The following is a 20936-nucleotide window of genomic DNA, read 5'->3' as shown; positions in this document are numbered from 1 at the left end:
CCCAGCCCCGGGTTCAGAGCCCCGCCCCAGGCTGAGGCCCGCCTGCCGAGCCGAGCCCCCCTCCCCCCCCCCAGGACCGAGCACCGTCCTCCGAGGCGAATCTCCGCTGATTTGCATTCGACTCCGCCTGTCGAGTTAGCTCCGCCTCCTCCCTGTTCGTTCACCAATCAGAACTCTGTGCCGCACTTCCAGGCCGCGGGCCGTGGAGGCCCCGCCCCAAGGGTCCGCAGCCCAATCGACGGCGCGTCCGCGGAGGCGGGGGCGGGCCCCAGCGGGGCTCGCGGCGCGGGGCGGGGCGTGCGCCGTGGAGGCGGCTGGCTGGCAGTCTGGCGCGGCGGTCGCGAGCGGGCGGAGCTGCCGAGACCTGGAGTCCGCTACGGACGACGGCGCGGGCCGGGCCGGCGGGTGAGGACGCAGGGCCGCGAGCACAAGGGCCCGCGGGCGGGCGGGGCCGCGGTTTCGCGGGCGAGGGCAGGGAGCCGAGGCCGAGCTGGCGCTGAGGCCCGCGGCGGCCCGGCGCCTCAGGAGCCGCCTCAGGACGGCGGTCCACCAGCGGAGTCAAGCCCGGGCTCGGGAGGCCTTCCAGGGCGGCGGGCCCCGCGCGAGGAGGCCCCGAGAGCGCGGAGCCTGCCCGCTGGCGGCCCGGACGCGGGAGGCCCGGGGGCGGGCCGGAGAGGGTGTGCGTGAAGACCCGGGGAAGGTCCTGCGTGGGGACCCAGGGACCCTGGGGAGAGCCTTGCGTGGAGGCCCTGGAGGTGGCCCAGGGAGCGTCTCGCGTGGAGGCCCACGCAGAGCCACAGGTGGAAGCCCATGCTGGTTGTGACCACACCCTTCTTGGCCTTCAAATTGTATCCTAAAGGTGGTTAACTGGGTGTTGGGTGTTAATGCTTTTAGTCCACTCAGGTTTAGAATGTTCCCCAAGGCCTTGGGAAGGCATCTGAAGGAAAACTGGGGCCGGGATACGGCCCAGCGAATCGCGCCAGCACTTTTTCCGCTTGTGCCGGTGTCCACAGCCTCCAGTGGCCTTTGGTGTGCTAGTCGGGAATGGCTGCGAAGAACAGAAATTTCATCATGTGCTGAAGGCAATAACGCCAGTACGTCCTATAAAGAGACGATGGGAAGATTTAAGACCCAGGGCTAGATCTTTAAAGGGTGGTTTTTCTTCCTTCGTTTGTTTTGTTCCCATGAGATGGTTTTGGTCGGACCACTGTGGAAACGTTTGATAGCCATCTGGTGGCATTGGGTTCGGGTGTTGGTTGTGTGTAGACGGCGTGCCAACAGACAACTCAGATTTTCTCTCTGCCAGAGAGGCTGTAGAAGACACTAAGGCAGGCCGGCAGGCACGGAGTAACCTTTACTCGTAGATCGAATGCAATTTTAATTTCCCGCATCTGCTGCCGGTTGAGATTCGTGTGAGCCCCTGTGCGCTGAGAGAATCCGGCGTGAAGAGTCGTGAACCGCTCCGTGCTGGTCGTCGTGCTTGGTTCTCTCAAACCCCCGCAGAGGAGACGGGGCCAGGGCGCACAGCCCCATCTGGAAGTGGAGAGACCGGTTTAGGCTCACACCCTGGCCTTGCGTCTTCCCAGCTTTATTGCAGCTTCTCTCCTGCGAGTGTGCCCTGAGCCGTTTGGACTACATGCTGCTGCGGTTTCCTGCACTGGGGAGGTTTGCTGCCTCATTCACATGATGACCATCCTTTCCTAGGTTTCCAGGGCCCTTCTGCTCTGAGTCATTCCCCAGTTTACGTGATATATCCATCTGTCTTTGTTCCTTATCGATAAAAGGGGGTGAAACTTAGCTACCCCACATGGTTGTTGTGGCACCGAAGCGTCTGTATATAATGGGCCACGTGTGAGATGTGTGGCACACAGCAAGCGCTTAGGTGACGTTAGCCATTATACTATCAGGTGGAAGAATAATCTGAGTGGATAGTAGAGCGAGGTAGGCAGTATTTTCTTTAATTTTTTGTCAGTGTTTCATTTATTATTTTGAGAGATAGGGAGCAAGTGGAGGTGGGGCAGAGAGAGAGAGAGGGAGACACAGAATCCAAGCAGGCTGCAGGCTCGGAGCTGTCAGCCCAGAGCCCGACGCAGCGCTCGGACCCATGAACCGTGAGATCATGACCTGGGCCGAAGTCGGACACTTCTCCCACTGAGCCACCCAGGCGCCCCGGGAAGTAGGCAGTATTTAAGCAGAGTTACACTGCCTTGGGGGGAAGGATAGGAACCGCTTGGCAAAGCAGAGATGGACACGTGGGTAATCCCTTCTGTCCACACACTGGCCTCTGGTCACCTTGGCACCCCCTCTGTAGTCAGACAGTAACTGACTGCTGCTCACCTGTTCCGTTTTATTCCTGTTTTTCCTTCACCCACTTTCTCATCAGCTCACCAGCTGCCCCTTTCACTCAGTGGGTGGCAAGCCTCCGACACGCAGCAGTGGCAGTAGGCGTTCAGGGAAACCCCACTGTAAAGTTGAGTGTTGATCTGAGGGCACTTGTGTCGTGGTCTGAAATCCGGGTGTCCACGGGGTCACTGGACTATAGTATATTTGTCTACTCCAGGTTTTACCTTGCCAACAGGGAGTCAAAGAAGTGAGGATTACACAGAACTTAATATGGTAAAGCCCACTCTTGTGGGTTTCTGGGATTGGTTACTTTGGTGGTGATTCTGTAAATCGGTTTGCTCTTTTTGGAGAGCAGTTAGCGGTATGTGCTAACGATTTTCATTTTGTAGTCCCCGTTCTGAAAACCAACCCTGATACACAAATCCTGCATGTCAGGATGGTAGGGTTCTCCACAGCTAGTGAGCATGCTCTGGGAATCCTGACAAAATGTGAACCTTCTCCCCAGACAAAATGCGAACCTTTGATTTATGGAAATCGGTTCAAAAACATGCCTTCACTAAAAAGGTGACACCATGGGTACATAGCAATTACACTGTTGTAAAAATATGTGAAGACGTGGACCAGGATGGAAAGGGATGTTAGGGATATATGTAGTTTTATTTTAGGGTCATGGGATTATTTCTACCCTGCCAAACCGGTGTTTTAGTTTTTAGCCTTTTTAAAAAACAGAAAGGTACTGTAACGTTGTAGGATGCAGTGATGACTCTCCCAGCTGCAGAGCAGAAGGAGACCTAAGATGACATCCAGACCTCTCGGTAGGCCCACAAGGTCCCTCAGGGCCCAGCCCCTTGCGGGCATCCTCAGGACCCCACACCTACCCACATTGTTCTTTGTCCTGACCCCTGCAGGGCCCCTGCCCTGACTTCTCCCAGGAAGCCTCTCTGAGTCAGGCAAGCACCCTCTTCCTGGGTTTACCTTGTACTTTCTGCTCCTGGTTACTGTTGTGGAGAGGTGGTACTGGCCACTTACAGAGCTGTCTTTTATTTTATTTTTTTAATGTAAATTAGTGAAGTGATCTACAGTCAACTGGAATATAATCATACCACAATTTATTTACTTATTTTTTTAAAGTGTATTTATTTGGGGGCGCCTGGGTGGCTCAGTCAGTTAAGCATCCGACCTCAGCTTAAGTTATGATCTTGTGGTTTGTGGGTTCGAGCCCCATGTCGGGCTCGGTGCTGACAACTCGGAGCCTGGAGCCTGCTTCAGATTCTGTCTCCCTCTCTCTCTGTCCCTCCCCCGCTCGCACTTTGTCCGTCTCCTCTGTCTCTGTCTCTGTCTCTCTCTCTGTCTCTCTCTCTCTCTGTTTCAAAAATAAAACATTAACAAATTTTACAAAAATAAAGCGTAGTTATTCTGTGAGAGTGCGCACATGAGCAGGGGAGGGGCAGAGAGAGGGAGAGAGAGAATTCCAAGCAGGCTTCATGAGATCATGACCTGAGCCAATACCAAGAGTCAGATGCTTAACCACCTGAGCCACCCAGGCGCCCCCAGAGTCGTCTTTAGATCTTGTGGGCCTGTGCTTGGCCTGCAGGGTCACGTAAACCAAGAGGAGATGCTCCACTGTGGAATCAGGGTGGGGTTGGTGCCACTTGAGGAACTGACCAACCACCAGCGAGTCACTAACCTTTCTGAGCCTGAGTTCCTCGATCTATGTGATGGGGATTGTGAGGATTAAATAAGATGATGTGGGCCTAGCAGTGGCCATCCCTTGGGACACTGTGGCGTTGGGGTGTGTGCCAGAACCTTCTTTTGGCCTGATGCAGATGCCCTCCTGCGGAGGGCTTCTCCCTCTCTTGCAGACACCCAATTCCTGTCTGCCAGCCTTGCTTTACTTTTTCTGTGGTGCCCACCACCATTTAACACACCATCTTCTCCTGCTGTAATAGGGAGGGGCTGTCTCATCAACTCCCATGTCCTTATAGGGACACCTGGGGGACTCAGTCAGTTGAGTGTCCAACTTCAATTTAGGTCATGATCTTGAGGTCCGAGAGTTTGAGCCCCACATCGGGCTCTGTGCTGATACCTAAGAGCCCGGAGCCTGCTTTGGATTCTGTCTCCTCTGTCTGTGCCCCACACCCACTCACGCTCTGTCTCTCTCTCAAAAATAAATTAACATTAAAAATAAAAAAATTAAAAAAAAACTCCCATGTTCTTACAGACTTAGATTTTCTTGATACTGAGCACGTGCTCAATACATTTGAATAAATCAAATTTCAAATTTCATTTGGGGCAAGGGCAGATGCCAAGTTTTATGTGGCCTGAAGCTTATACATACAATTTGGGAGAGGGAGCCTTTCTAAGAAAACGAATACAGTGTTGTAAATAATTAACTGGAAAGTGAATATTTATGTAGAATAAGAAAAAGGTACAGATTCAAAAAAGCTGAGAATAACATCACTAAATGGCATATTTGTTCAAAAGTAGCATATGTGTTTTTAATGGTCTCTTCATGTGATAGAGAATAGAAAGAACTCAATGATTCCTCTCACACAAGTGATCAAAAATATTTATCGATAGGATGCATAAAACATGGTTACACCTATGGACAGTATATGTTTGCTGTTTCTGGTACAGCTATAGGTGTGTGTCTCAGAAAAGCAGGAGTTCTGATAAATTCAATTCTGTACAATTCCATTCAAAAAGTAAAAAAATAATCTGTGTTATGTTGATAGACCTACTACATTAACATTTATTTTTCTGACAAACAAGAACATCAGTTTTATCTACTTACAGTTTAACGTGTGTGATGATAATTTTCCCACAGGTGAGCATCTGGCTCCCCTTATTTCAAACCTTGTTTCTTTCCCATAGCCCATGCACCGCCAGTGCTGGGCACCATCAGATGTGTACAGATGGCCTCAGGCCCCCAGCCCTGCACCTTTGTTTCATGTGCCCCTGGGGGGCAGGCGTAGTGGGTGATGCCAGTGTTCCCAGAAGCCCTACCTGCACTGAGATGGCAGGTGGTAAGTGTACAAGAAGTAATTGCAAACATACACGTATCCCACCAAATCCAAGCTAAATGTGTCTCCAGCTCCTTGTGCCCTGAGCTGCATCCCCAAAATGCCAGCAGCCCCTACTAAGCTGCCTGACGTAAAAGGAACAAGGTTGTAGTGGAAAGCGGCAGCAGCCTAAATTGATTGCAATCAGAATGTGTTCTGTGAATTTTACAGAAGGCTACAACCATAGGCACACTTTGCATAGGGCCTGTCCTAGGACCTAGGAAGGGGCCAGTGCATGTGGGTGGGGGGGGGGTGGGGGGTGGCCCAAACCAGAGGCAGAACAGCTTTAGAGGTATCAGGCTTTTGCAAGGGCAGTTGTGTCCCTGTGCTTAATGCCAGATAACACGATAGACGCACGAGGGTTGAGGGTGCTCAGTGCACCTTCTAGCACCCAGTGGAAGTGTGTTTGAGAAGGAAGAAGCAACACCAGGGAATTTGACAAGTTGTTTCAATTACTAGGCTTTAGTAACTCTTGCCTCCTTCATAATGAAAGCCCTAAACGCTTTTGATAGTAGTTGATAAGATGCATGTTGGGGGAACAAGTCTCAGTACCTGAACAAGAAATCGATTCCAGGGAGTGCTTAAAGATATTTTTATTTCAGGGGCACCTGGGTGGCCCAGTCAGTTAAGCATCCATCCGACTCTTGATTTCAGCTCAGGTCATGATCTCATGATTCATAGTATCAAGCCCCACATCTGGCTCTGCACTGACAGTGCAGAGCCTGCTTGGGATTCTCTCTCTCCCTCTCTCTCTCTGCCCCCCTCCCAAAAATAAATAAACTTTATTATTTTTTTTAATTTTACTGAACTGTTTTAGAAGAACAAGTACACTTCCTAGACGAGAGATAATAGCTATTGCATCTTTCTCTTGGAAGGTGAGCAGTGATATACCATAGGTACCCCTACCATTTAAGACTCCTAAAGCAGGTAGTACTTGTGCAGTAATCTGCAGAAAAGCCATCTCATTTAAAAGTAATGTATACGTATCACTGGAGGCAATTTGAAAATTATAGAACGTTGGAAAAAGAAATAAAAATCAACCTTCTTTCTCTCCCAAAGATAACCACCATAACCATTTTTAAAATGCATGGATATCAAGTCTGGCTCCTGGACAATGGACTAAGCATGCTCCACCCTGTCTCTCCCACTGCCTGTGGCTATAAAGCCTGGACAGCTGCAGGGAACTGGTCTTGAGGACTCTGACAAGTCAATGGTGACAGGAGGATTGGGAACAAAGGCCAGAATTTGAAGAACTGCACCAGTAAAGAGTTTCCTATTTTTCCTCCAGGATTCCCCAGCCTGGCCTCAGAGTATCTGAAACCCAGAGGTGGGCACCAGATGCAAACAGAAAGTGCTGTAGGAGAGAATGGGAGAAAGCTGCTGGTTTCCTCCCCTCTCCCCTGTCCTCCAGTCAGGCTGTGGCTCCCGGAACCTGCAGACACCTAAAACTCTGAGGGAGTCCAGAAACCCCCATTGCTGTTTTCTCCCAGGCAAGGGTGCAGGCACAGGAAGTGCACAGCGGAGCCAGTAACTAAAGCCCCAGGTTTCTGGCTGAAGGACTGAGAAGGGGAGCTCCAGGCAACTGGAAAGTATACCAGGGAGACTTGGGAGAGGGAAGAGTTCAAGAAAGTGACCCCTGAAATTGCTTTGAACTTATGGCCTCAACGCTGAGCTGGGCACGTATGAGTCTGACCCCGAAGAACTTGCCAGAGGCTTTGGGAACTCAACTAAGAGGTAGGCCACGGCCTGGGAACCAAGCTGGCCTCTGGATGATGGTACACAAGGAGGATGGAGCCTCTGAACATGGAACTGACGCTGAGACCACAGCCTGCGGCCTGATCCCAAGCAGACCTGTGTCTACTAAAGCAGAAATACCCCAAGTCCACAGTATTAAAAATGGCCACAATCCGGGGCTCCAAAAGTCCACAATCCTATCCAAAATTACATAGCATACACAGAATCGGGAAAATATCCCCTCAGAAGACACAAGACAGGCACAAACCGAGGTGATACGAATGTTGCAGGTCTCCGACAGAGACTTTGGCAGAATTTTGGCTCCCATGACCTTCACCTCCTGATGTTACTTCTAGGAACATGCCATGGTACAGCAGCTCAGTGCCAGCAAGGACAGGGGTCTCAGTTCTCTACCCAGACAGCTGAGCGGGCCTGGAAATGCATTCTTCCATCTCAGACCCCACACCAGCTGTCCCCTTGTGCAGACCTTGTGAGACCTTCAGCAGAGTGCTCTGCGGGTGTACATTGTACCCAGACTTCAGATCCACAGAGACTGACACAATAAAAGGCTCTTATTTAAGCTGCTCAACTGGTAAAGGCTGCGATAAAAAGCTGAAACGCACTTGAAAACAGCTGTTACTAAAATGTCCTGAGAAGCAAGGGTATTCTTGAAACAAATGGAAAGGTAGAAAGTGAACTTAAAAAAAAAGATGTAAAGGAAAAACAAGTAGGAATTTTAGAACTGAAAATACAATAACTGACGTAAAATGGAGTTACAGAGTTAACAAATGACAGTGAACGTATGATGCATGGATGTGCAATATTTTAAACGTTTATTTATTTATTTTGAGGGAGGGGGAAATCCCAAGCAGGCTCTGTGCTCAGTGCAGAGTCCGAGGCAGGGCTCGAATCCACAAACCATGAGATCACAACCTGAGCCAATCAAGAGTTGGATACTCAACTGACTGAGCCACCCAAGCGCCCCTGGATGTACAGTTTTTAAAGTCAAATTGTTTTGTCCTTTAAACTTGAAGAATTTGCATTATAGTGTATTGGACTGGGAGTCAGGACACTGGGCCTTAGTCCTGTCTACACAGGTTGGATCTGTGGCCTTCAGCAAGCGGCTCCATTCTCAGGCTGCTGTTTCCTATGGAAAATAAGGGGCTGAGCCAGCATTTCACGGTGTACACACACTCGCCCTCTCACCTGTGAACTATTCCAGCGGTTTTCTGGATCCTTAATGTACGCTGAAAATTGTTGCCAGATCTGTTGTTTGTTCTTTCATTTGTTCTTTTTCTTTTTTTTTTTAACTCGTAGAAAATTCCAAACATCCACAAAAGTGCATATATCAAAAACAGCTCCAATAATTAACATATGGGCAATAGTTTGGGGTTTTTTGGGGGGAGGGGGACTATTATCTTCTTGACCCCCACCTCAGTGGATTATTTTAATGTAATCCTAGGTATTATTCCACTATCCAAAAATAGTTATGTATCTCTAAGAGATAGGGTGTCTTCCATCTTCGTATATACACAATACCATTAAAACATCTAGGAAATTAGTGGTACTTGTTAAATCACCTAATTTGAAGGAAGTGCTCAGATTTCCCTGATTGTTCCACTTGATTCAGGATTCAAATAAGGTCCACGGGGAGCATTTGACAGATAATGTGTTTTAACAGTGTCTATCACCTTCCTCCCACCCCGTCGCTTGCTTGCTTGCCTGCCTGCTTGCTTGCTTGCTGGTTTTTTTTCTTTGCCATTTATTGAAGAAATGAGATTGTTTTCTTGTAGAATATGCCACATTGTGGTTTTACTCGTAGTCTTTAATCTTTAGGATGTATTTCACTAGTGATGGGTAATGAGGTTACTGAGTTTGAAAGTCACTTGAAGTAATTCCTTTTGTAGTTTAGCTGCTGTCTGAATGTACAGTGAGGATCATTTATTTCATTTTTGAGTTTTGGGGCTTTTCTAAAACACTGATTTCATTTTGCTTTCTAAGTATGTAAAACATTCGGGAGGTTCCCAAGTCAACCCATGGAAACCTTGTGCACTGGAAGAAGAGGTTTCCAGTGCTGTATTCCCGGTGCATTCCATCCCATGGGCAGCCACTGTCAGTACGTTTGGGTTTATCCTTCCATTGTTGTTTGAAGACAAGCAAATGCACATGTTTCTATTCCAACTCTCTTGTTCATGCTAGAGAACCATAAAGACCTTGCTTTTGTCCGTGAAGATTTTGGTGTTAAATTGGGCAGCTTCATACCAAAGGAAAAAAGGGTTGAGAATCAACCTTTTGATTGGAGGAGGTGGGTGTGTTTTTGCCACCAGTACACGTGCCCATGCATGCGGATGCCCTGCCTGCCCTCCATCTGGCCAGCTGTTTCTTGTCAGCTCTTTGAGGCGTTGCCTTACGGCACATGTTCTGACATTTTTCTCTCTGATTCCTTATACCGATTGAATTGCCTAGTTGCTTGTTCTAAAAAATACTAGTCATGCTTATTAGGGAATAAAAGGGCCTACCTCTTGCTGTGCTGTAGTGAAGAGGTGATGTAGTCCAGGGCCCAGGAGCCAGGTGAGGACTCCATCTGAACATTGTCAGCAGCGAGCGTTCTTGCCAGCGCTGTCGTACGCTCTAGGTGTGTTAGAAAGATGTCGTCGAAGTGAGTGCCATGTTCTGCTTCCTTAATTGGTCAGTATACACTTAGGTTTTATGATCCTCCTGAAAGAGGCAACCAAGGAGATCTTTTACGTAACAGAATTTTTAAGCAATTCCCTTTATTGTGGACCATGACCAGTGGGTGCTTTTGTCTGGGGAGCCATGTGCTCATTTTCCAGTAGACAGCAAGGCGGCTTAGTGGCCAGGTCCAGGCCGGGCTTAGGTCCTGGCGCAGTCATTTCTGAGTTATGTGTTCTGTGGCAGACTTTTTTTTTTTTTTTTTAATAGGCTTTATGTTTTAGAGCAGTGTTGAGTTCACATCAAAGTCAAGTTGCAGGTACAGAGATATCCAAATGCCCTGTCCCTCTTACACCTTTCCCACCATCAGCCCCCCCCCCCCCCCCCCCAGACACACAGAGTAGCACATCTGCTACAACCCGCATTGACATGTCATCACCCAAAGCTTGGACAGACTTTTTGTTTGTTTTGAGGAAGAGAGGGCACAAGTGGGGGAGGGGCACAGAAAGAGACAGAGAATCCCAAGCAGGCTCCACACTGTCAACACAGAGCCGGATGCAGGGCTCAATCTCACGAACTATGAGATCTGATCAGTTGGACACTTAACTGACTAAGCCACTCAGGCGCCCAAATGGACAGACTTTTGAGCTGAATTTTTCCAACTTTGAGATAGAAATATATCACAAGGTGGTTTTTTTTTTTTTTTTTTTTTTTTTAAACAAGCTCTAGCCATTTTTATTAACGAAAAATTTTACGTGATTTACTTTTCCCCAGTCTGTTCTGGCATGCTTCGAATGATACCAGAATCACCTGGATCAATAATAGCCAGGGTGCACACTCTGTAGTATTTCCCACACGCTGTGCCCAATTCAATATTATTGCCGCTGTAGTGATGGACACCAGTTTTGGCCAACATGGCATAGTATTCTATTTCAGATTTCCTCAAGGCTGGGCAGTTGTTGGCGAGGATGACCAGTTTCGCTTTGCCATGTCTGATCATTTTCAGAGTCTGCTTGTACCCCAACACGTACTTCCCACTTTTCATAACGAGTTGGAGCCTAGAGTTGATGGACTCCAGCGACTTTTTCGTCTTCTTTGCGGCCACCATCTTCCTGCCTTAGGTGCGGGGTGGACCCAACCAGAAGCAACCGCCAAAATGGCCGGGACAGAGAAAGGCCACAAGGTGGTTTTTAAAGTTTTTCTCGGAATTCTCTCTCTGTCTCTCTCTCTCTCCCCCTCCCCCCCCCCCATCTCCCACTCGCTTGTTATCTTTCTCTCTCTCTCAAATGAAAATTAAAAAAATTTTAGGGGTGCCTGGGTGACTCAGTTAGTTAAGCAGCCGACTTCAGCTCAGGTCACGATCTCACAATTTGTGAGTTTGAGCCCCACGTCGGGCTCTGTGCTGACAACTCAGAGCCTGGAGCCTGCTTTGGATTCTGTGTTTCCATCTCTCTCTGCCCCTCCCCGACTCATGCTCTCTCTCTCTCTCTCTCTCAAAAATAAATTAAAAAAACATTAAAAATTTTTTTTATTAAATGAAAATATGTAGGTAGGAACGGAGTTTTCTAGTAGATAGTGCTAAATGTCAGTAGTGGAAATTGTGTCCAGCTACCAGAAATATTTTTAGGAATGAAATCTGCAGAGCATTTCATTCATGGAGGAGGATGACAAAATCTGGAGCCCGTGTAGGGCCTTGGTTCTTCACACCACTGCTTCCCTCTGGATTTCTGGGAGGCTCTCTGGAAGCAGGAGAAGTGAGCACGGGCTAGCATCTAACATTTAGGGCTCCCAGGACCGCAGAACAGCTCACGTGGCCTTGCTGTGTTTCTCATCTGTCTTGCATACTCTTGCCCTTTAAATGTTTATTTAGAAGCACACAAGGCAAAACAAAGTAATTTCTGTTAGGTCGTAATTGATGTAAAACAGATTCATTCAGTGCATACGTTTTTCCTTTCGTTTTCTCCCGCGGTCAGCTGGAGGAGGCGGTGGGCAGGGCACGTGACCGCTGAAAGAGTGGCCTCGAGTTTCTGCAGGGGTCTGGTTACGCCTTTCGTTCTGCAGCAGATGGGTAGGCTCTGAGGGCAGCATCGGGGTTCTGTACCAGTTTTCTGTTAAGTTCCTCATTTTCTAAGATTTCTTAAACTTTGAAGCCAAGTAAATATTAAACGTGTAATTTATGCCACATACTGTTATGTGATAGCAACCGTATTTTTCTTTAGACATAAGCAGTAGGGTACTTCGGGGCCATTTCCTCAATGACCTTCCAGAACAAGAGTGTCTGATGACCCCGAGTCTTAGCTTAAGCTACATTGAGGTCTTTGGACTAGATGAAAATAACTAGGATGTCCATTTGCTGCTCAAAAGGCATGCAGACCTGCACAGGTCTCTTGTGGACCAAGAAGTGGTCTTTTGTTCTTAGAAGAGATGAAATAATGTTAAAAGTATGCTGTTTTTAATTTATTTATTATATAAATAAACAAAGATCTAGAAAAACCACATAAATCGAGTATATGGCTTAACGATTATAAAGTGAACATGGTCTAACCAAGTGATGTAACCATGCCAGAGGGCCCTTCTGAAACCTTATCCCGGAGACAGAAGCCCTCCCACCAAGATGGACCACTGCGAGTTTTCTAGTACGAATCTCCTTGCACACTCTTCTTACAGCGTGCCCACCCTGATGTGCCCCTCAGCACACTGGGGGTGAGTCTTGCCTGTTTTGTTTTAGAAGTATGTGTCTAGACAGGACTCTCTTATCATAACGAGTAGAAGATAATCTGAAGAAATTTTTTCCATCTAAAATTATTAAGAAAAAAATCTATATCAGGAAACCCTGGGTGGCTTAATCAGTTAAGCATCCGACTTCAGCTCAGGTCATAATCTCACAGCTCATGAGTTTGAGCCCCACATTGGGCTCTGTGCTGACAGCTCAGAGCCTGGAAGCCTGCTTCAGATTCTGTGTCCCTCTGTTGCTCTGCCCTTCTCCTGTTCCTGCTCTGTCTCTCTCTCTCTCTCTCTCTCTCTCTCTCTCTCAAGAATAAATAAACATTTGGGGCGCCTGGGTGGCGCAGTCGGTTAAGCGTCCGACTTCAGCCAGGTCACGATCTCGCGGTCCGTGAGTTCGAGCCCCGCGTCAGGCTCTGGGCTGATGGCTCGGAGCCTGGAGCCTGTTTCCGATTCTGTGTCTCCTTCTCTCTCTGCCCCTCCCCCGTTCATGCTCTGTCTCTCTCTGTCCCAAAAATAAATAAAAAACGTTGAAAAAAAAAATTAAAAAAAAAAAAAAAAGAATAAATAAACATTTAAAAAATTTAAAAAAGAAAAGTCTACATGAGAATATATAATGGAATAAATAAGTGACTTGTTAAAATATGTTTTGGTTGTACCTAAATTTTCAGAACAGTAGCTTGAAAAGGGAAGGATCACTTTGGTGCCCAGGGTTAAACGGCCCATAGTTTCTCAGAAGGACCTGCTCTCAGTGCCTCAGGGTCAGTAAATGCTGTGAACTAACCAAGAACTTGTTCTCCTCTATGTGCACATTAGAGACACCTTGCAGGTGGTGTCTTCTTCATTCACATCCCATCAATTTTGCGTTAACTACTCACATCGGTGAAATTGAAAAAGTTCATCCTTCTGGTTCTCAGAATCTCATCCCACATTTAATATTAGTGGCATGAATATTAGTGATTTTCCAGTGTTTTCTGTTTGTGACCATAGTCTGTCTTTCGCTGCTCAGGCCTGTATGGGTGCATTGCCTGACGAGGCAGTTCATGTTCCTTGATGCCACTGCTGTGAATTAAATAAATACTTAGCAAACATTCACAGTAAGAATTTAGTTCCTGCTGTCAGGGTGCATACAACCCGGAGAGGGGATTCGAATATGGTGGGTAACTGCTAACCTGAACCAGACCTGTGCCTGTCCACGAGGGGCAGTCCGTCCTTGTGCAAGAGTGGGGGCGGGAGGTGTATTTGGCAGAGTGACACCACCTTGTCACTTTGCTCATACCGTTCTTGGTTCACTGTCCCGGGAGGTTTTAGCTTTCTTGTGCTCTGCCTGCTTGTTCGACAGATCGCACGTGTGTGGAAGTTCTTGCCCACGTGGGCTGGAGACCTTGTCTTTGCTGGGTAGGGTTTAAGTGTGTGGTAGAGGTGGCTCAGCGGGTGACTGAGAAGTTTTTAAACTTAATTCAAGAGACAAAACATTCATGAAATGGTTTTTCTTGATAACAAAGTAAGCATGGAACGGATGAAAGGGCCAGGGGAGCCAACAGTTAGGTTGGCACATGAGGGAATGGACTGGAAATTTAGATTAATTCTCTAAGAAATTTACCGCACGTTAGTAGAATGCTTGTCAGAGGTAAGGGAGTGAAGTAGTTTTCCCAGCAGCCCCACTCTTTCTTTTTTTTTTAATTTAATTTTTTATTTTTTTAAATTTACATCCTAATTGGTTAGCATATAGTGCAACAATGATTTCAGGAGTAGATTCCTTAGTGCCCCTTACCCATTGAGCCCATCCCCCCTCCCACAACCCCTCCAGTAACCCTGTTTGTTCTCCGTATTTAAGAGTCTCTTCTGTTTTGTCCCCCTCCCTGTTTTTCTATTATTCTTGCTTCCCTTCCCTTATGTTCATCTGTTCTGTGTCTTAAAGTCCTCATATGAGTGAAGCCATATGATTTTTGTCTTTCTCTGACTAATTTCACTTAGTATAATATCCTCCAGTTCCATCCACGTAGTTGCAAATGGCAAGATTTCATTCTTTTTGATTACAGAGTAGAACTCCATTGTATATATATACCACATCTTCTTTATCCATTCATCCATCGATGGACATTTGGGCTCTTTCCATACTTTGGCTCTTGTCGATAGTGCTGCTATAAACATGGGGGTGCCTGTGTCGAAACAGCACACCTGTATCCTGTGGATAAATGCCTAGTAGTGCAATTGCTGGGTCATAGGGTAGTTCTATTTTTAGTTTTTTGAGGAACCTCCATTCTGTTTTCCAGAGTACCTGCACCAGCTTGCATTCCCATCTGCTCTTTCTTGAGTAAACGTCTCGAATTTGTTTTTTGTCATACTGTGCTTCACTGATCAAGATTTTTCTTTAAGTTGACTTTCAAACATAAATACACATATTTAAGAAGTAAATTTGTCATAAATAGAGAGTAGCTAGATTAATACAAAGGAAAGCAAGCTGGTATTATTAGATTCTAGCTGATACTCAGCCTCTTCTTTCTTTGTAAAAACAATGACGTGATTAACCCTGTTCAGCTTTCTAGCTTGAAGCTAGAGAAGTTTCCATGGCATGCCATGGAGGACTGGGAAGGGCGGAGGGCATCGCTTGTGTGCTGGTGTCTGCTTAGCAGGCAGCGGGTGCAAGGACATCGTGAGAACAGCTAAGTGGTGCTGGGAACGGCCTGGCCTGGGGCCAGTGCCCCTCACATCAGGCACACAGCCCTCATGTCACTCTGATGGCCTCCGTCCAGCCTGGTAAGACACCGCTTACAAAACTGGGAAGCCTGAACCCGGCCCAGACCAACCTGGGCTGTCCTCACCTGGCTGTCCTCACCCAGCACAGGGAGTGGCCTACTGAATGGTGCCCGTCGTGCACTGCACTTGCTGCGTGGCACCTGCTCCTCTTTGCTGAAACGTACCATCTGGCATTTAACAGTGTACCATCAGCACAACAACTCTCTGGGCTGCTGGAGCCCAGAGGGTGTGCCGGGGACTCCAGGCGGCCGGACGAAGGCACAGGCCACTGTTGGGTGAGGTCTTGTGACTTACATGAGAGGATGCATTGCCTGGCTTGCAGAAGCACCAAGAAATAGTGTCTTTGTGAACAGTGCTTGTTATTTTGTGATCCACCGATCCATGTATGAGTAGAAGGTGATCTTGTTTAACTCTTTGCTTTAACGTAACTTAAGACGCCTAGAAGTTGCAAAATTAGAGCAGAGAATTCCTGGGCACCTGATTTTTTTTAATATCTAAATAACTTTGGGGGCGCCTGAGTGGCTCAGTCGGTTGAGCATCCGACTTCGGCTCAGGTCATGATCTCACGGTTCAGGAGTTCCAGCCCCACATCAGGCTCTGGGCTGACAGCTCAGAGCCTGGAGCCCGCTTCAGATTCTGTGTCTCCCTCCGTCTGCCCCTCCGCTGCTTGCACTCTGTCTCTCACATTGTCTCAAAAATAAACAAACATTAAATGACTTTCAATGACTCTTTGGGGTTTTTTGTTTTGTTTTAGAGTGCCCTTCATTCTTAGCTGATGAAGAATGGGGGAGATAGAAGGAACATACAGAGTCTTGCAGACTCCAGGGACACGCTTGGGCACCCAGACCCCAGGGGGAGTGAGCACCCTCGAGCCTGGGCAGAACCTCTTGGCAACCGCAGCACGGGCATCAGCCAGAACACAGGAGAAGCACCTTCACCTCCGAGTGAAGCTGCTGGACAACAGCATGGAAATATTTGACATTGAGGTAAGTAGCGATATTTGGAGGCATATTTCCTTATACTTTCTAAAAGTCAAGTATGATGAACCACATTCCATTTTGCTGATCAGACTTGGCCTATTTATCAAGCTGACCAAGGGTGGTGTTGGTAACACTAAGATCCTTGGAAACAGTGAGTCTGAGTTTCTGCTTTTATTTGAAGAGTGATATTCTCCTGTCTTTCCTTTGAAATTCTGATACAACATGGCCCTTCTGTTCTTCAGAGAGGCTGGCTGACTGCTGTGGAGCACGGACTGGACCCATCCAGATCTGCCCACTGTGTGTCAGCTCCTCTCTGAAACATGGCGGTGATTGTAGTCCCCTCTTCTCAGGGGCTGTGGCAAGGACGGGTGCAAAGAGCCTGGCACACAGGTGGTGTTGCACAGTAACATTGAACTTGTTTTTCTGTATCAACAGATACAGGAAACATAATAACGTTTTTATTTTGAAAATTTCCTAACAATAGATTGCACTGATAATGTTGGCAAAAACAAGTGAATATAGCAAAAATGTGTAAATGTATCATATAAGTGTATGTGTGTATATATGTATCTAATCAATACTTTTTAGACCCACATAATACTTTAGAAAACACTGATTTTCTAAATGGTGTTAGAATGAGTGTGCTTTTTAAAATTATTTATTTTGTATGTAATGCACAAAGATAGTCTCTCTTCTCTAATTTTTTCATAATGGTTTAAAGTAATACCTTTAGAAGTTTTTTCTGCTCTTAATGTCACAAAAGGAAGGACAAGAGAATGAATTTAAACTTTAGCGGGGCGCCTGGGTGGCGCAGTCGGTTAAGCGTCCGACTTCAGCCAGGTCACGATCTCGCGGTCTGTGAGTTCGAGCCCCGCGTCAGGCTCTGGGCTGATGGCTCGGAGCCTGGAGCCTGTTTCCGATTCTGTGTCTCCCTCTCTCTCTGCCCCTCCCCCGTTCATGCTCTGTCTCTCTCTGTCCCAAAAATAAATAAAAAACGTTGAAAAAAAAAAAAAAAAAAAAAAAACTTTAGCAGGAGGCTTATTTGTGCTTAGAGATTTCTGTCAAGAAGTCAGGATGCTACACAGAAACTAAGATTACTGAGCTGGGGGCCAAGCTGTGATGACCCTAGAGGAAACTTCTTGGGGGCTCTGGTGGTGCCTAATTCAGAACGCATTGCATGGGAAGGGGAGGAGGGAGTGAGGGAGGGGGTCAGTGGTGGGGAGCTGGAGGTCAGGGCTGTACCCCAGTCCTCTTGCCTGGGGTCCCAGGCACACCAGCCTCTCTTGCCTCTCCTGCTTGAGTGTTTGATGGTAAGCGTCTAGTGCATAGATTCATAGTATCTGAATTCAGGGGACCTCTAACACTCCTTTTAAGGTCTTACCTGAGGAGGAAATTGAGTAGCATTTCATCAGGGCAGTAGTAATTGAAACTGGTAGGACCTGTCTGTCCAGCTTCCCAGGTCACTCCCGTGTTGCCAGAGGCAGCCTTTGCTGGGAAGGTAGTCCAAAACAGGCTACCTTTGAATGCTGGAGAGCTAGAGGCTGGCTGTGGGCTCTCTTTGGCAGCATTTCCCAGCCCCGCATGGTGCTCTTTGATGAGTCACCTGCAGGAAATGGGTTAAAGGTGTGCAGGGTTAGCTGGACTCCCAGATCTTTTCCAGCCAGTGCTCTCAAGAGTTCCACCGTTTAGCCGTCTTCTGATAGACACACCCACTATGGTCTAGGCTTATAACACTCTCAGAATGTTCAAAAGAAAGAACGGAGGGGAGGGGAGGAGAGGAGAGGAGACGAGAGGAGAGAAAAGAACACAAAGAACTGAGCTATTCAGAGCTTACTTTCAGAGCATCTTTTTTTATCCTGCCTAATAGTCTTTATCAACTAAAACTAGGCCCAAAAAAGAAGAAAGCACGTATTTATTGTGGAGTCATAAATAACACATAGCCCTTCTCTGAGATACACGCCATCGCTAAGTGTCTGGATTGCTTTATTCGTCAGCATTCAGAAGTGGCATTTTGTAAAGGTTTCACCATATTTAGAACTTGTCAGAGTTGAGTAGGTTGAGATTATTGTGTTGGGGAGGAAGAATTTTCTCTGCCCTTCCAGATCTGAGATTGGCCATAGAATCAGATTGACATAAGACCAAGAATCAGATTGACATAAGACAGATCAACCGGCAAACATCCAACTTAATAGCATATGTATAGGGAATCCACAGAGATGGAAATTCCTAACACAGGCAGCACGATGCTTATATGAGCTCAGGAGGGGGGTTGGGTCTGGGACAGGAAGGGGAGAGGAGATGTCTGGGAATAGGGGTTGACTGTCGTGCAGATAAGTGTCTCAGGTGAAGAGTCTTTGTTAATAGTTCTCTTCCTGGTGCAGTTAGTTGGGGGGTGAGGGAGGGGGCGGTGAAGAGCTTTTCCTGAATCTGCTGGGTTTTTACTGCTTTTAACTCAAAATAGTGTTCATGCCACAGTGGCCCATCTTGGGGAGGCCTGCTCTTGGCCCCTATAGTTGCTTCTGTTCATCAGATGGAATCATCATCTTCACTTCCCTGCAGGTTGATATTCTGGTAAGCCTGTCGGAGTCACCAGAAATTGCAGAATCACATTGCTGCCACATACCCCGAGTTGGATGGAGTACTTTTTGAATGATGTTACCCACTGACGCATGCCTTTTAGGAGGAGTTAGAATTCAGTATGTTTTTTTGAGTCATTTGTATTCAGCTTCCAGGTACCCTGTCCTCTACAACCCTGTCAGTGGATTTTGTTAAGTAACAGACCACTCTAAAACCTTGTAACTTCAAACAGCAAATATCAAATGTTTCCTGCATGTTTGAGTGTTGGCTTGGGAGGGTCTTCTGGTCTGGGCCGGCCTGGAGGGCCTACCATGTCTGGCACCCCAGCTAGAACCTCTTTCCACCCTCCAGGGAGCTAGCTTCTCCTTATTTGCACCGTGATGGAAATGTTCTCAAGAGTGGAAGCTGCCAGGTCCCTGGATGCTTGGGGTTCATGTGCTGTAACGCCTACCAAGTTTAACTGATCAAAACAAGCCACCAGGCAAGCCCAGATTCAAGCAGGGAAGAGTGGGGAGCAGTAGAGCTACCTTGTAGCGGGAGTGCCAAGGAATTTGTGACCATTTTATTCGGTATACCACAACGGCTGTTGCCAGTGGATCAGGAATGCATCTCTGGAAAGATGACTGTCTCTGTGAAGTTCTAGTATCTCCCATCAGTGGGCTGGTCTCGTTTGCCGGGCGACATGCTTTGTGGGGCCTGCCCCAGAGCAAGCCACATGGCCTTCTCTGGGGGGACATGCTTCCCCCATACCCCTCTGTGAGATTCTGGTCCAAGAACACAGGCTTGCCCTGATCCATTCTCCCCAGTGTCTCCCATGAGCCATGGCTCCAAAGATGTAAAAGATCCAGAGATGGAGGCTGGTTGCCCCTGGGGCCCCATCACTGATCCACCACTGCTTGTTCCTTGACCGCTGGTGACCAAACTGACGTGAGTTCCCTCCTTGGTGAGTCACACGTAGAACCTCCACCAGGCGAGTTAGCACACAAAGAAGACTTTATTTGCGGCAAATAAGGAGATCACGGGAAATCACTTCCAAAGCCGTGACCCTCGAGCAAGGGTGGCTGGGTTCCTTTCATTTAGGGTTAGGATGGAATATTCAGAAAGGGGAGCCTCGTCATCCCGTGTAGAGGCGGGCACGCGGTCACACACGGGCCTGAAGGAAACCTTCCGCAGACACGCACGCCGTGTGTTGTAGAAATGAGGCTTGGGCTCTTCCTTGGATGGGGGATGGAACGTTACAATGAGGTGAGGGTAACCGTCGGTGGCTCCGTGGGTCACCCCGCGGTCCGTCTGCGCAGGCGTGAGTCGGGGGTTGAGCTCACACTGGTCTGGGCGGTCTGGGCCCCCAGAGCTCTTCGCCCAGACTGTCGTTACTGCTTGGGGGAAGTTTGAGTTTCCTCCACGGGATGCTTTACCTGTCGGGTCTTGTGCCTGAATGAGGAGATGAGGGGGAAGGAAGAGCTTCGGGAAGGATGGGGGATGAAGGTCGGGGGGACAAGTGGGTGGCAGTAGAGCTCAGGTCTCAGGGTCCTGCAGGTGACACTCGCTCCGCCACCCTCTGCCCTTTATATCTGAGCTAAGAGACACAGGTTGTTGTCTGGGATGGTGCACACTCGTGGTATGGGCAGCAGGCCCACAGTGCACAGATACCCCCGGCTGGGTCTTTGTTGGCGGCACAGAAGGAAGGTCTTAGTGAAGCCACCCCCTGCCCCAGAGCTTGTCTGAGGTCTCTCTCCTCCTGGAAGGCAAGTCCCAGAGACAAGGTTTTGTCTGAGGCTCTGCCGAGTTCTTGGTGTGGCACCGTGCTGGCTCGGTAAATACGTGTGTTGAATGAAGGAAATCAAAACATAGATTGGGTTAACATCCTTTCTTCAAGAGTGTCCTGAATTCTCCCCTAGAGCAGAGTTTTCTGACCTCAGATTCAAGTGCGTGTGTGTTTGTTTGGGGGGGGGGGGCGCGGCCACTGGCTCCTGCACACAGGGAGTTTGAATCACTGGCATTGTGTAGAATCCCTAGTTGACATTGAAGGGACCTTTTTAATTTAGGGAAAATTTTGACTTTTAGTTATTTTGGAAATGCTTCT

General features: G+C 47.8%; 2 protein-coding genes across 2 annotated transcripts in view; one reads left to right on the top strand and one right to left on the bottom strand.

Annotated features, from left to right (window-relative positions):
- Positions 1 to 288: 288 nt before the first annotated feature.
- FARP2 (FERM, ARH/RhoGEF and pleckstrin domain protein 2) overlaps positions 289 to 20936 on the top strand; it is a 107980-nt gene continuing 87332 nt past the window's right edge. The window contains 2 exon segments of the mRNA XM_053902541.1: positions 289 to 405; positions 16051 to 16282. Of these exon segments, the coding sequence (XP_053758516.1) occupies positions 16079 to 16282 (204 nt within the window). The 5' untranslated portion in view covers positions 289 to 405; positions 16051 to 16078.
- LOC128777083 (60S ribosomal protein L30-like) lies at positions 10555 to 11004 on the bottom strand. Its single transcript, XM_053902598.1, has one exon. The coding sequence runs from the start codon at positions 10918 to 10920 to the stop codon at positions 10573 to 10575; it is 348 nt and encodes a 115-aa protein (XP_053758573.1). The 5' UTR covers positions 10921 to 11004; the 3' UTR covers positions 10555 to 10572.

This window comes from Panthera pardus, unplaced genomic scaffold, assembly GCF_024362965.1.
Source record: "Panthera pardus isolate Hobbes unplaced genomic scaffold, ASM2436296v1 HiC_scaffold_10, whole genome shotgun sequence".
Lineage (NCBI taxonomy): Eukaryota > Metazoa > Chordata > Mammalia > Carnivora > Felidae > Panthera > Panthera pardus.
The sequence above is the reverse complement of the archived record's forward strand: the minus strand, read 5'-3'. Positions and strand labels throughout refer to the sequence as shown.